General features: G+C 42.8%; 1 protein-coding gene across 1 annotated transcript in view; it reads right to left on the bottom strand.

The window, feature by feature from the left end:
* Positions 1 to 14,955, bottom strand: part of LDB3 (LIM domain binding 3) — a 74,386-nt gene that overhangs the window by 16,967 nt on the left and 42,464 nt on the right. Inside the window, exons 5-6 of the mRNA XM_083364265.1 lie at positions 8,037 to 8,059; positions 4,528 to 4,731 (exon numbers count right to left, since the gene is read on the bottom strand). Of these exons, the coding sequence (XP_083220391.1) occupies positions 4,528 to 4,731; positions 8,037 to 8,059 (227 nt within the window). The remainder of the gene's footprint in view (positions 1 to 4,527; positions 4,732 to 8,036; positions 8,060 to 14,955) is intronic.

Genomic DNA, 14,955 nt, shown 5'->3' with positions numbered 1-14,955 from the left:
GCTATTGGAGTTCTGTGGAATATGCGTTCCTTCTTGGGATTCATTGTCCTGGTGAGACAATATTTCAATCGAGTCTGATTAGTCCTTAAGAAATCTCTCTGAAGCATTGCCACCAAATACAAGCCCATTCAGATTTATGGAAATGACCGGAGACTGATCATAAAAGAAGACCTCAACTTAATTCTAGTCATTGAATTCCTGTTTGGCGTTACGACAGCCTCGGAAAAGATGCTTTATCACTTGTAAAGTACCTGCAGGGCCAGTGGTAGGATTCAAATATGTGAACAACTGGTTCTCTGTGTGGATGCCACTTCCAGACGTCCATTCTGGGACTGGGCAACAAAAAATTAGCTACTGGTTCTGCTGAAGTAGTGAGAACCGGCTGAATCCCACCATTGCTTCAGGCATCCTAAAATATGTCTCTGTCTCTGTGTCTCTGTCTCTGTCTCTCTGTCTCTCTGTCTCTCTGTCTCTCTGTCTCTCTCTCTCTCTCTCTCTCTCTCTCTCTCTCTCACATACACACACAAACACACACACACACACACACACACACAGAGAGAGAGAGAGAGAGAGAGAGAGAGAGAGAGAGAAAGAGAGAGAGATACATACAGAGAGATATACACAGAGACACATTCATATCATTGCATTCTGGGCACTTGACAACCAGCTCACATTTACAACTGGTTGCAGCATTCTGTGGTCACGCGACCACGATTTGCATTTTTTTAAGCCAGTTTCCAATTGTGTTGTTTTGGGGTTTTTTTGCCAATTTCTGGGGTAAAAAAGCCATTCTGGATAATGGATTTGGAGTTACTACCCTGTAATTTACTCAATGACCACTGCAAAGATGGCACTAAAATTGGGTTCAGACATGTGAGTACCTTGACTTAGGACAGTCACGGTTAACCCTAACCCAACGTGACAAAAACAGGATGTTACATTGCATTAGACTCTGATGAAATTATTTCGAAACAATTTCCTCCGTTTCGGTTAGTGTTGGAGTTTCGCACGGTTAATTCCTCTAAAATAAACAAGCATGGAGGGAAGTGGATGATGAACAACGATAGGAGAAAATAACGCTGCATTCTACACAGGTGGAGAAATGCGTGTAGTATCTATGCTGGTGGGGATTCAGTGAGTCACGTGTTCCAAACTCAGAGAAAAGCCAGGAGTGATTGGGGCCCACAATTACATGACGTTGGGAGAAGCAATACGAATTAGTGTGAAAAATCAGTGCAAGCGCAAAGGAATGTGTCAGAGAGGAGAAAAAAAGATGAAAAGAAATGGTTAGCAGTGAAAAGGGGAGTAAGGGAGTAAGTTAACACTTCGCATCTGAAATAAGCTGGCTAGACATATTATTATAGGTGCAAGAGCTATGTTGACTCTGGAGTCTCCAAAGGTTTCTAGTGTATGCATAAAATAAAGACAAGAGAGGTTGTGTATGCAAAAATAGTACTAACTAGGAGGTCCCAATGGTGTGTTTCCTAAAGCCAACTTTGGACTGTGTTTTATCTTGAAGACGTTTTGCTTCTCGCCCAGGAATTTCCTTCACTTCTTCGTTTCTTCATTTCAGCAGAACTGAAGAAGCTTCTTGGGTGAGAAGTGAAATTCTTCAAGGGAAAAAAAAAGTCCATTGGCCTTTTGACAAAGCGCCTTCGGATCAACCATGATCTGGATGACTGACAGTCTCCATAGACCTTCGTATTAATTAGAACTTTGCTTTCAGAACCAGAATGATACAGTTAAGAACAATAACCCAGCCCGTTGAAACAACTGTTCATTTATATATATATATATTTTTGCAAAAAGACCATTGACGCCACATATTAACCCAGGATTAATTGATATTAGCAACATTAATATTGATATTAACAATATCATGGGCGTGAAGCCATGAATCAGAGGGGCACTGCCATCCCAGTTCGGTTCTTATGATTTGCCTTAGATTGCGCTCCAGTTCCGAGACGCAAATGGTCCCCGATTTGAATAATTTTGCTGTCAAGGACAACAGCAAATCTGCCGATAGCTGTTTGCATGCAAATGCTGTGCGCGAGGAATACATGGTGAGAATGCAATGCCGAGTTGATTCCATCACTTGGAAAAGATGTTCCTTTCCACGCAAGTTAAGAGACACATTGACTTTGTACTACAGAGGAGGAACCCTGGAGAATAAGCCTCTAAATTCATGCACAGCCAATGTGCATTTACATCTGTATAGACAGGCAGATATCTTTCTTTGACTCAAGCATTGTGAAATCTTGAGCAAAACTAATTACAGTGTTCTGCTTGGAATAAAGCTCTAAATATATACATATCCTTTGTCCCAAATTACAGAGATTGTTACAGGTTTCCCACCCCCAAAAAAACCCCTCACTTAGGGAAATATTCATGCTTCTGACTGTCCTTGAAATAAAAATGTTCACAGAAGCAACATTAGCATTTGGTACTAAAATCGTTTCCCAAGGGCTGCGTAATAGCAACATTTGTGCTAAAACAGGACAAAAGAAAATAGTGACTAGGAAGCTTCTCTTCCTCAAAGACACCAGAGGCATCTCTTCCTATTCCACATTGGTTGCAAGATGCACACATTTTTTAAATGGAAAGGAATAATAAAGTTATACCATTGCATAATCATTGCTTCTGGCTATCCCCCTTTCTCCGTGTCAAAAGTGAGAGGGAGGTCACATGAAAGGAAGCTATGAAAGGGAAACCAAAGTAGCTGCAGAGAAGAATGGGTGGGTGGGTGGGTGGATGGATGGATGGAAGAATGGATGGGAAGATGGATGGATGGATAGAAGAATGGATGGATAGATGAAATAATGGGCGAATGGAAGGATGGATGAATGGATAGATGTAAGGATGTATGTATGTATGTATATATGGATGGATGGATGGATGGATGGATGGATTGGAGGATGGATTGGAGGATGGATGGATGGATGGAAGAATAGACAGATAGATGAAAGGAGAGTGAATGGAAGGATGGATGGATAGATGTAAGGATGGATGGATAGATGGATAGATAGATGAAAGGATTGGTGAATGGAAGGATGGATGAATGGATAGTTGTAAGGATGAATGGATGGGTGGATGGATCAAAGAATTGGTGAATGGATGGATGGGTGAATGGATGGAAGGATGGATGAATAGAAGAAAGGATGGATAAATGGAAGGATGAATGAATGAATGGAGATATCTAGAAATGCAATGAAGAGAAATGGTGGACACTTCCTTCCCATGAGTACTGGATAGCCATCCCAGTTAGACAATAAATTTCAAGATAAGCTATTAAGAAAGCTACCAAAGAAAGCACATATGCGCAATGTGTCTAAAATGTAAAATAAGCAAATCTGTTCATTTCATTGGAATACCACAAAAACATTCTTTGCTTTCCCATAAAGCTTAACTGTCAATAGTGCTAGCTTTTATCTACCTTTAAATTTTAAATGCACATAAGAGTTGGTTTAATGACTGAGTTTGTTAGTAAATAAACAAACAGATATGATAGGGTGAGACTCCAGTCTTGGCAGTTGTAGTCCACAGAAGAATTTTTTTTAAAGCTTTTAGTATAACAATTGTATTAGAATGCCAGAGAAGATTTTATGCTTGGTTCTTGGCTGTTTCACTCTTACCTTACTTATGGGGACATTTTTATTGTTTTATATTTTAGGTTGTATAGCAGATGTTTATCTTTCCATTACCCCGGAGAAATTTTAATTGTTCCCACAATGCAATCGTGTGTCTGCTCAGATTTGGCTGAGAACAAATCCAATAAATGAAAGAATGTGTTATCAGAAAATGGGAGGCAGGAGAAATTTATAACAAGGGAAGACAAAGGAGGCAGAACATTATTTTTATGCCGTGGCTCAGTGTCTTTTTAACTATTTCTCCAACTCTATTGAATATAGAACACAGAATAATAAGGGTTGGAAGAGTCCTTAGATGTCATCTAGTTCACCCTACTGCCCAACCTACTAGTCTGGGGCAACTAGAAAACCTCCATTGATGGAGCACCTACAACTTCGGAAGGCAAGCCCTTCCACTGGTTAATGGTTCTCGCTATCAGAAAAATTCTCCTGAGTTCTAGGTTGCTTCTCTCTTTGATAAGATGGAAACATATCCATCGGCTACTTCTGGTCCAGCCCTCAAGTGCTTTGTAGAATAAGTCAATCCCTTCTCCTCTGTGACAGCCCTTCAAATATGGAAAGACTGTTCTCATGTCACCTCTAATCCTTCTCTTGTGCATAGCTTTAGAAAGACTGAGTGATGAGCCCACTGCCCTGTTGGTCTGGCTTTAGGAGAATATTTCAGAATGTTGGCATTAGAGGAAGGAATGGAACAAGTAGGGTATCTTGCGAAACATCTGGAGATGCTTTCAAAGGATTTCCTGACCCACGATGGTAGTAGCCAACTTGCTCCATCAACTCATCCCTTCTCTGAGATCCGAAGAGTTGCATGGAATAACAGGAGGGAGGGAAGACTTTGTAACACATATAGCATGCACATATAGAAAGAAAGGGACCTTACCCAGCAAATTCACCACCCTGGGCCTGAGCTTGGCCTGCAATGGCATCCATGATAGCATCTTGAGAATACATGCTGATGGGGGTGTTATATTGGGCATGAATGATGGTGGCTTTGCCCCCGGGGCCTTTCACCTCTATGGGTTTGTGCGTGGACAGAGCAGAATCCTTCAGGACGTTGGGGTTGAAACGTTCCATATACTCCGTGCTGGGATGGAGGAAGTGAGGAATCAGGAATTGCGGGAGAAAAAGAAGGAAGGATGAAAAGATTAAGGAGGGGGAAAGAAAAGATTTAAGAGCAGAGTGGAATATTTTCTCACGCACACACACACACACACACACACACACACTGCTTTGGGTTTGATCACAGGGAAGAAGAGTAGCATTCAACAAGCACCAAAGAGTAAGCACACAGCTTTTCTTGGAAATTTTTCTGATGCTTTTCTAACTGAAAGACAAAAAATAATGAGTGACTGATGCAGCCAGTAAGCACCTTTGTGAATTATCTGCTGTAATTTAATCCATGTTAGAAGGTGCGTCTCTGCTGGCCCAGGAATGACAAAATGATTCTCCAGCCCACAAAGTGGACTTGGGAAACTCTGGATTTGATGGCCGAAGCTCAGCCCTGGATGGTGGTGTCAGCCCCTTGAGGCAGGCTAAATAAGGAAACAAACACCACAAACAATGCTAGAACCTACTTTATGGATTTAGAATAGAGTAGAGTAGAGTAGAGTAGAGTAGAGTAGAGTAGAGTAGAGTAGAGTAGAGTAGAGTAGAGTAGAGTAGAATAGAATAGAATAGAATAGAATAGAATAGAATAGAATAGAATAGAATAGAATAGAATAGAATAGAATAGGACCTTGGAGGTCTTCTAGTCCAATCCCCCACTCAAGCAGGAAAACCTATACTATCTTAGACAAGTGATTGTCCAGTCACTTCTTAAAAAAAACCTCCAGTGATGGAGCACCCATGATTTCTAGAGGTAATTGTCCTCATTATTAAGAAGTTTCTCCTTAATTCCAGGTTGCTTCTCTCTTTGATCAGTTTCCAACCGTTGTTTCTCGTCCTGCCCTCTGGTGCTTTGGAGAATAGATTGATGCCCTCTTCTTTGTGGCATGCCCTCAGGTACTGGAATACTGCTGTCACGTCACCCCTATTTCTTCTTTTCTTTAGACTAGCCAAACCCAAGTCCTGCAGCCATTTTTCATATGTTTTAGTCTCCAGGCCTTGGATCTTCTTAGTTGCTCTTCTCTGAACTTTTTCCAAGATCTCAACATCTTTTTTGTAGTAGGGCGACCAAAACTGGTTGCAGAATTCCAGGTGTGGTCTCACTAGGGTTTTATAAAGGTAAAGGTCCCCACGCACCATGCGTGCTAGTCGTTTCTGACTCTAGGGGCCGGTGCTCATCTCCGTTTCAAAGCCGAAGAGCCAGCGCTTGTTCGAGGACGTCTCCGTGGTCATGTGGCCGGCATGACTAGACGCCAAAGGCGCACGGAATGCTGTTACCTTCCCACCGGAGTGGTCCCTATTTTTCCACTTGCATTTTTACGTGCTTTCGAACTGCTAGGTTGGCAGAAGCTGGGACGAGTAACAGGCCCTCACTCTGTTATGTGGCACTCGGGATTCGACCCGCCAAACTGCCGACCTTCCGATCGACAAGCTCAGCATCCTAACCCACTGAGCCACCGCGTCCCTTTTATAAAGCGGTACTAATACTACTAATCTTGAGAGCCAAGTGAGTCCATTTGGAATTTCTTCTACAGCTTTTCTTCGACGTGGTGGATATTTTTGCAGCACCTGCTGTTTATTATTTTCTTCAAAGACTCTTGTACAAGTAGTAAATTTAGCATGCAGTCATTAAATGGCCCTCTATACAATGTATCTAGCCTAAGATTCAGTAGAAGGCAGCAGAGAGAAGCAGAAAACTCTTTATGGCCAACTAGCGACCATGGTGGGGCTTTGCATCTTAATTCTGATATTCCTACTTACGGACTATCGTGGATTGACTTTCCTTCATGTGAAATTTCAAAAGTTAGAAGTTTTGCCTTAACAGATTGGCATTTAGCAAGGCTCTCTGAGGCCCGCCATTGAGGAATACTCAAATACAAATGGTAGCAATGTGTATAAATAAAGCCACTGGGTTTTTATGGACTTAGAGCCACATGATAAGAGAAACAGCACCGATGTTTGTCTTCTTTAGAGCTTCCGAAGGGTGGGAAGTCTTTAAGGATACATCTTTGCTCAGCAGAAGAAGCCCCCCTTTATAAGAGGAGCATCAAACAAAACAACGCATGCACTTCAGGAGAACAACACCCAAGGCAAGAACCTCAACATGCATTGAGGTCTAAAGCACCACTTTTACAGAAACACCTCGATTGGAGCCAAAGCAGGTCAGCCTCCTCACAACGCACCTCACAAACTGAAGCGCCGCACTCTGCCACGGACACTGATTTTTACAGCCATTACAAGCCTCTTTGATTAGTTTGCCCCCCTTTTTTCCTGCCCAGATGCATGGGAGGAATTTGAAGCCATTGACTCCCATAGAAGTAGGAAGGCAACCTATGGCCATCCAGCTTTGATGTTTGTAGTCTTCTGCTAAAAATTGACCACAGAGCTTTCCTCCCTTTGGGGGGGGGGGAAAGAAAATGTATGAAATTTATCTTGAAGTTCTAAAAAAAGTCTGCATCATACAAAAAAAAAAAAAAACAACCCCCACAACCAAAATTTCCCCCATGCTCCTCTCCACACCAGCTTTACTCACTACTGTGGGTTCTGGTGTCCTTAGTGAGGCTCTTGGTCATGGAAGATTTGTAAGAGTTGCACAGGAAATTTTTTTTTTAATCCCGTTTATATCCCGCCCTTTCTCCGAAGACTCAGGGCGGCTTACAATCTAAGAAGCACCAATCAAATGTGCTTAGCAGTAGCCTTCATTCTATGTATATGCCTATTAGGGCTTCCCCCCCCCCAGCGGCATTATTACAAAGTCAGCTTATTGCCCCCAACAATCTGGGTCCTCATTTTACCTACCTCGGAAGGATGGAAGGCTGAGTCAACCTTGAGCCTGGTGGGACTCGAACCTGCACTAATTGCAGGCAGCTGGTGTTACTTAAGGAGGCATTAGCCCACCATTTTCATGTACAGATGATTGTTTCATAGATCATCAAACCTGGGAGCCAATGGAGATACCCTGATCCGGAATGTTCTTCGGGAAACATGCTTTGGATGAAAAAGGCCCTTCCAGAGAAAGGAGTACATTTGCAATAAATTTATTAATAAATAATAATTTATTAATAAATAATAAAGTCTGCCCAAAATGCCTCCTAAATTTGGTTTGCTCTTGGAACAGACTCTGGGGGAATGCCTTTCTGATATGATGCTGGACACCCCAATCAACTGTTAAAGAACATTCCATTCTCAAGCAGATAGAACAGGAGCACAAGCAAGAAGGACACGCTGTCCCAAGAAAATGGACGTCACCAAGCATTTAACACTGACACACTCTTGAATACTAACTTGGTCACAGGATTGGTTACGACCTAGAGGAAAGAAAGAAAAAAAAGATCAGACCAGTAGATTCCCACGTTTTTTTTTTAAACCAGAAGAGATAAAGAAGTATTTAATCAGGCATCTAAGAGAAAGAAAGAAAGAAAGAAAGAAAGAAAGAAAGAAAGAAAGAAAGAAAGAAAGAAAGGAAGGAAGGAAGGAAGGAAGGAAGGAAGGAAGGAAGGAAGGAAGGAAGGAAGGAAGGAAGGAAGGAAGGAAGGAAGGAAGAACAATGTGATGAAGAGAAGGAAGTATAGGCAACAGGGCTTATCCACTTGAATTTGTGGAGTTGCAATGCTTGGCCCAAACCTGTGCATTGCTAGACAGACTGCTATCTTTGATATGAAATGGTCTCTGAAAACAGTACATGATTCCAAGCAACGAAAGTACTAAATATTCTGGGACTCGGTATGCTTTCTCAAGCCACTACACTTTCCTATAAATGGACTAAAACTAGCGGAAAATACAACTAGTTTGCGCAAGAGCAACTCTTTAGTCAAAGCTCCAGAAATCTGCCCCAGAACATGGAGCGAATCATGGAGGAAGCCTAGGAGACACCCAAGTCTCCTGTTAACCTCCATGGTTGAAATGAATTGAATACAGATGGGAGTGGGGGAGTGAAATTTGTTCTTCCGTCCAGATACAGATTTGCTTGGCATAGAAGTCTCAGTTATGCCCACAGACTTCTTCCTTGTAAATAAAAGACAGACTCCAATCTTATGGGGGAAAGTATAGATATCCGCTGTCAAGTGCAAAGAATCAGGACCACCTGTTAGATTGCAGCACAGATTTATTCTATACACAACAATCTGGTCAATTAAAGTTCAGTATATAATTGGCACCAGATAAAGGTCAACAGAATTCAGGAGGGGTTAGACTTGGACCATTTGTGGCAACGTAACAACTCTAAGCTTATAACATGATTAACCCAGCCCCCTAGTTCTGCCTACTCTTCTTTTATGTGTGCCTTCATATTCCATATTTCAAAATGGAAATTAGGCGGGCCCTATTTCCTTGTGAATGGGAGAGTTTAAAGCTTTCTTGCATCAAGTTCAACTTCTAGTGACTTCATGGAAACATCTAACCACGGCAACAGCGTAAAAATTGGCTTGCTGTGGCTTTCTTCCAAATGTCTGTTTTTAACCTTCCAACACAATCCTAGATTTCCCAGCCAAGTGCTGATCATGGCTGGCCCTGCCTAGCTTCATCAAGCTCAACCAAGATTGATGGGGTGCTGCATTAGATGTGACAGATGCATATGCTAAATTGGTGTCTACAACCATGGCTGGAGGAACGTGGAAATAAAGAGGGACCATTGCTGTTCTCCAAACATCTCTCACTTACAACTCTACTGAGAACGTGTTTCTCTTAGAAATATCAAAACTCGCCATTGCCAAAAGGTTTCAAACCTCTGCTTTAATCTTCTGATACCTTTAACCCTTTAGCCCTTAAATCACCATTATAGCTTTTATATATATAGCATTTTTGGAGGACTTTACAACAATGCTAAATCAATACAATCAGAAAATGAGTTGGTCTAAACAATCATCAGTATAAGAACAGCTTTAAAAATAAAAGGCATGATATTAAAAGTTGTTGGAATAAACTTCTACCCTTCTTCTACCTAGCTTAAGGAAATCAAAGCAAGACTATCTTGGAGCTTTACAAGATAAGACAGGTTCTTCAGGCTGAACCTCGAAATGAATATGCGGTCAGTTCAATGGAAACATGATCAGAGCTGACCACCCTTTGCTAATCTAAAGTATGCCAGCCATATCTTCAGCTATGTCAGGGTTAGGAGTTATTTTTTAATTGCCGGTCTACAAGAGAACATTGGGAGAAATTCTGCCTGATTTCTATTTGCTCTATCTTATTTCAACATTAAGCTACAGGTTTAACCTAAGGACCTTAAGGACAGGGATGGGTTAAAAGAAATAGTAATATATGCTAAAGAACATTAACACACATTCAGAGAGACACTTGGCTCTTTGGTTCTTCAAGTCAAACGGGCAGATCCACAATGCAGATCAAGAGAAGTAGCAGTAGGACAACAGGATTAAATATCTCACCTTCTTTCTTGCTGCTTAATTTGGGCCAGTAGCTGTTTCTTTACATGCACAGACGTTTCTATTCTATTTTATGTTTAGAAGTTAAAGATCCACCATGGAGGAATGATGTAAATTAACCTTAAGAGGTGACAAATGTGCAAATAAAAATACGGTACTTCTGGAAACTGTCAGATTCTACTTTGGGCACATTATGTGAAGGCTTAGTTTTCTGAGAAAGGGTCTAATGCTGGGAAAGGTGGAAGCAAAGACAGGAAGAGGACAATTCAAGTAGTGAATAATAATAGTAATAATAATAATAATAATAATAATAATAATAATAATAATAATAATAATAATAATAATAATAATAATAATAATAATAATAATTCCCTCACATATTCTTGAATTGAATGTTTTATGGCTTCTCTTGCCAGGGAGGCATGTTTAATAATCAGAATACAGTTGGAAGGGACCTTGGAGATCATCTAGTTCAGACATGTCAAACTCGCGACGTCACGCGACGCCGCACAACGTATTGGAACTTTTTCGCCATTGCCGGCAATGGGGTGGACGTGGTTTCCCAATGACGCGTCCAGCCCACGGGCCGGCAGTTTGACATCTCTGATATAGAATAGAATAGAATAGAATAGAATAACAGAAATGGAAGGGACCTTGGAGGTCTTCTAGTCCAACCCAGTGCTCAGGCAGGAAACCCTATACCATTTCAGACAAAGGGCTGTCCAAATCTCTTCCTAAAAATTTCCAGTGTTGGAGCATTCACCGCTTCTGGAGGCAAGTTTTTCCACTGGTTAATAGTTCTAATGGTCAGGAAGTTTCTCCTTGGTTCTGACATTATCGTGACAATGATTAAACCATTGGGTGTCCTGATAGAACAGCTTATGGAGAAAATCTATCTGATTATGAGGAATTGAAAATAATGATGGCACATAATCAATCAGTATAACAACTGTCAACTAATTGGGGTCCAGGAAAACCCCAAGGTTTATAACCATTCTCCAGAGTGCCTGTAATCCCATCCAAAATATGCTGTATGGACAGATCTTCTCTATCCTGACTGGATTCAGATTTAGTTTGCTCATTTCTGAGCTGCACTTGATACCGGCCTTGAGATTCGTTACTTCTCCTGCATCCAGTGAGAAGCAAGGCTGGATCTGATCCATGAATCAATGACATTTCCCTGCAAACCTCCAGATGTCCTTTCCCGAAAGTTTTATTTAGCATCTGAATGCGCGCAAGAGAAGGTGGTGCCCCTTGGATCAAAAGCCCGTGCAGACACCCAGAACCACCTTTTTCGTATCAACTGACTGAAAGAAGATCCCGGAGACCTGATCCTATAACCAAACCCTGGCCAGGTATAGCAGAAAGATGCCACGGTTAATAGATCAAGCAACCCTGAGCAGTTCAGGTGACACAAAATCCATGTCCCTCTTTCAGTGTAGACCCGTCCGAGAAACCAGGGCAGATAATTCAGCTTCCAAATCTAGCTGAAAGCCCAATGAGAATAAATCTAATTAACGAGCACAATTGCGAACTTGACCACCCTTAACACTCAAAAAAGCTCTCCGCTCTCCAGTTCCAAGGAACAGCACCAGGTGAAGCACTCAATGTAAATTTAAATAATTACGTTCAACTGGTGACCCCTTGAACTACTTCTGAGGATCATTTCACATCTGAAATGAATTTTTCCGCCAGGTCACACCGAGAAGGAAAGTGCAACCACGCAGTTCTCTGATGGGATATTCTATTAGTGTGTGGTTGACCAATTTATATTAGTCACAGTTTAAAGGCACCTGCTTTTTCAAAGATGCTGGTGCTCGTATCGTGGGCCATGTAGTCTTAAATAAAACCTGGATTAGTAGAAATCAACCATAGCTTTATTTTCAGCCAGTTACTCCATGCTGCAAGGAACATCCTGGCTGGACTCAAAGTTATCTTATCAAGCCAGGGGGAACAGGACATGCTCCTACAAATAGCAGAGGCAAATAATATCTCTGTACTAATGTTATGCACAATTTATTTAAGAGTTGTTTTGTAAGCCAGGTATGACGGATCAATGCACAGAAATGCTGTTTTCTCTGAACATCCTTGCCAAGCTTTATAGTGGGCAAACCAGGATTGGGGTGTTGGGAGGGGAGGGGGGAAAACTTGTAATGCAGCAAGCCAGGTTTTCTTGCAACTTCATCAGGAAAGCAACAGCCCTCCTGGCTTTGTATCCAAATATATCTATCTCCCTGTTACAGAAACTCCGAAAGATATATTAGGAACAAGTTGTACAGTAGTCAGTAAGCAGATGACCAGTTCTACATCCATATTTAGGAATGCCAAGGACAGCTGGGTGTCTGCTTACTGAGAAACAGTCCATGCAAGAGTATCATTTTCCGTAACCGTTGCTACTGGCTGTTTTAAGCCTCTACGCAATGCTTATGCAGGTAAAATGGCCCTTGCACGGAAGCCTTTAATAATATATCCTTGCATTCCAGAGGGGAAGTCCTGCCTCCATGCTAACTGGCTGGGCTTTTAGCAAACCCCACAGAGAAAATGTAGGCGCTGTTCATACGGATCCTGTGTCTGTTATGGCCAGAGGGTCTTCGCGGTCACTTAAAAGTAGCCATGCCAGGTAGCGGATCTCAAGAAAAATAGGAAATATTTACTGGAAAATACGAGGAACTTGAGCTCTTGTATCCAGGTTTTTCCATCTTTCCTTCGTTGCCACTGAAGTTCAGTTACTCCATGCAATTTATACTATAGGGTTACTGGGAAAGCTCAATTCTCTCTCATTTGTCAGAGCTTAGCACAACCAAGTAATTTGTCTCTGGGCCTGATCCATTATCCTGGGAGGCAACCATCTCCTCTGCCATGCCATGCCATGCTATGCCATGCCATGCCACCAAGCATCTCCTCCCAGGAACTCCTGATAGAACATTTAAAAAAGGTACAGTTTCCCCCGCACATGCGTGCTAGTCGTTTCCAACTCTAGGGGCCGGTGCTCATTCTGTTTCAAAGCCGAAGAGCCAGCGCTTGTCCGAGGACGTCTCCGTGGTCATGTGGCCGGCATGACTAGAGGTCAAAGGCGCACAGAACTCTGTTACCTTCCCACCGTAGTGGTTCCTATTTTTCTACTTGCATTTTTTATGTGCTTTCGAACTGCTAGGTTGGCAGAAGCTGGGACGAGTAACAGGCGCTCACTCTGTTACGCGGCACTCGGGATTCGACCCACCAAACTGCCGACCTTCTGATCGACAAGCTCAGCATCCTAACCCACTGATCCACCAATTTTTTTCAACATTGGAAATGAAAATCTCCAGCCGGTCCACCAACCCTAGTAGTCCTGGGAGCCAAAAGCAAGAAAGAGAGGGAGAGTGCTGAAAGATTATTCGTCAATGTGAACACACCTTCAGCTCTTCAGAAATCCTATGCTTGTTCCTAAATAGCGCCGGTTGTGCCCAGCTTAGAATGCCAGCATATTCTTAGCTGCTGGTGCCCTTCAGACATGATGAACCTCGCCCCACCCACCCCCACCCACCCCCAAAGTTGGAGGACACCAGATTGGAGAAACTGTCTCAGCCTTTCATGCTCGGGACCGCAGGCAGCGTATCTTCAAAGGTGACTTCTCTAGTTCTGATCTCATCACCTTCTCCCAGTGTCATTCTGAGAACATGTCAAGCCCACCTGTGCAGATGGCTTTGGCACAAGAGTCTTCTACTCGTTATTGCTTGTCACTTGATATTGATAAAACATGCATGGTAATGGGTAAGAATGTGCATTCAACCGTACTACACTATGTTTAGGAAAGGTATCTCCTATAACAAGGGACGCGGTGGCTCAGTTGGTTAGGACGCTGAGCTTGTCGATCTGAAGGTCGGCAGTTTGGCGGGTCGAATCCCGAGTGCCGCGTAGCAGAGTCAGCGCCTGTTACTCGTCCCAGCTTCTGCCAACCTAGCAGTTCGAAAGCATGTAAAAATGCAAGTAGAAGAATAGGGACCACTCCGGTGGGAAGGTAACAGCGTTCCGTGTGCCTTTGGCATCTAGTCATGCCGGCCACATGACCACAGAGACGTCCTCGGACAAGCGCTGGCTCTTCGGCTTTGAAACGGAGATGAGCACCGGCCCCTAGAGTTGGAAACGACTAGCATGCATGCGTGGGGGAACCTTTACCTTTATCTCCTATAACAGCCTTCTCCAAGGTGGCATCTCCAGAGGCATTGGGACCTCCAGCTCCCCAACTGCCTAGCTAGCATATCTCCAACTTTACTGGAGGACGGAACAATAATTATTTTCTGTTTTGGAGTCTAAACGCATTAGGACAGCTGTCGAGATCCCAGGACCTCTGAGTATTCAAAAGACCAGTGATTACTTCTGGAGCACCAACTTGTAGAACCTGTTTTCTCTGCCAATGTACAGAGCTTGGGTCTCTTTTTGAATCCCGGATATTTCCAATGAAGAGAAAGGAATGGCTTTTTTGGCTGTATCTGCTTGGTAAGCTTTTCAAAGGCCCCTGGTTGTCCACTGTTGGATCTAGGCGGTTTCAGCAAGGCAACTTCATCAGATCGATCTAGTGAGGAATTAAAACTCCCATCTCTGCAGAGAACGTTTCCAATGGACCACGTGTGGCAGTTCACCCAACTCTTCCGACTGCACCGTTGCAAAACGAGCTTAGGACATTTACCTACCCTCTAAGAAGTGCACCTTTGGAAGCCCTCCGGGTGAGACTTAGCTTATGCATCTCAGCCATTTCTTTGAGCGTCTCTGCTGAATAAAGACCAATGGGGTTGTTATATTGCTTTGACGGGCTCAGCTGGTGCTTCGCTTTAGTGTCGTCA

The sequence above is a fragment of the Vipera ursinii genome, assembly GCF_947247035.1.
Source record: "Vipera ursinii genome assembly, chromosome: 5".
Taxonomy (NCBI): Eukaryota; Metazoa; Chordata; class Lepidosauria; order Squamata; family Viperidae; genus Vipera; species Vipera ursinii.
Note: the sequence above shows the minus strand (reverse complement) of the source record. Positions and strands in the feature narration are given on the sequence as shown.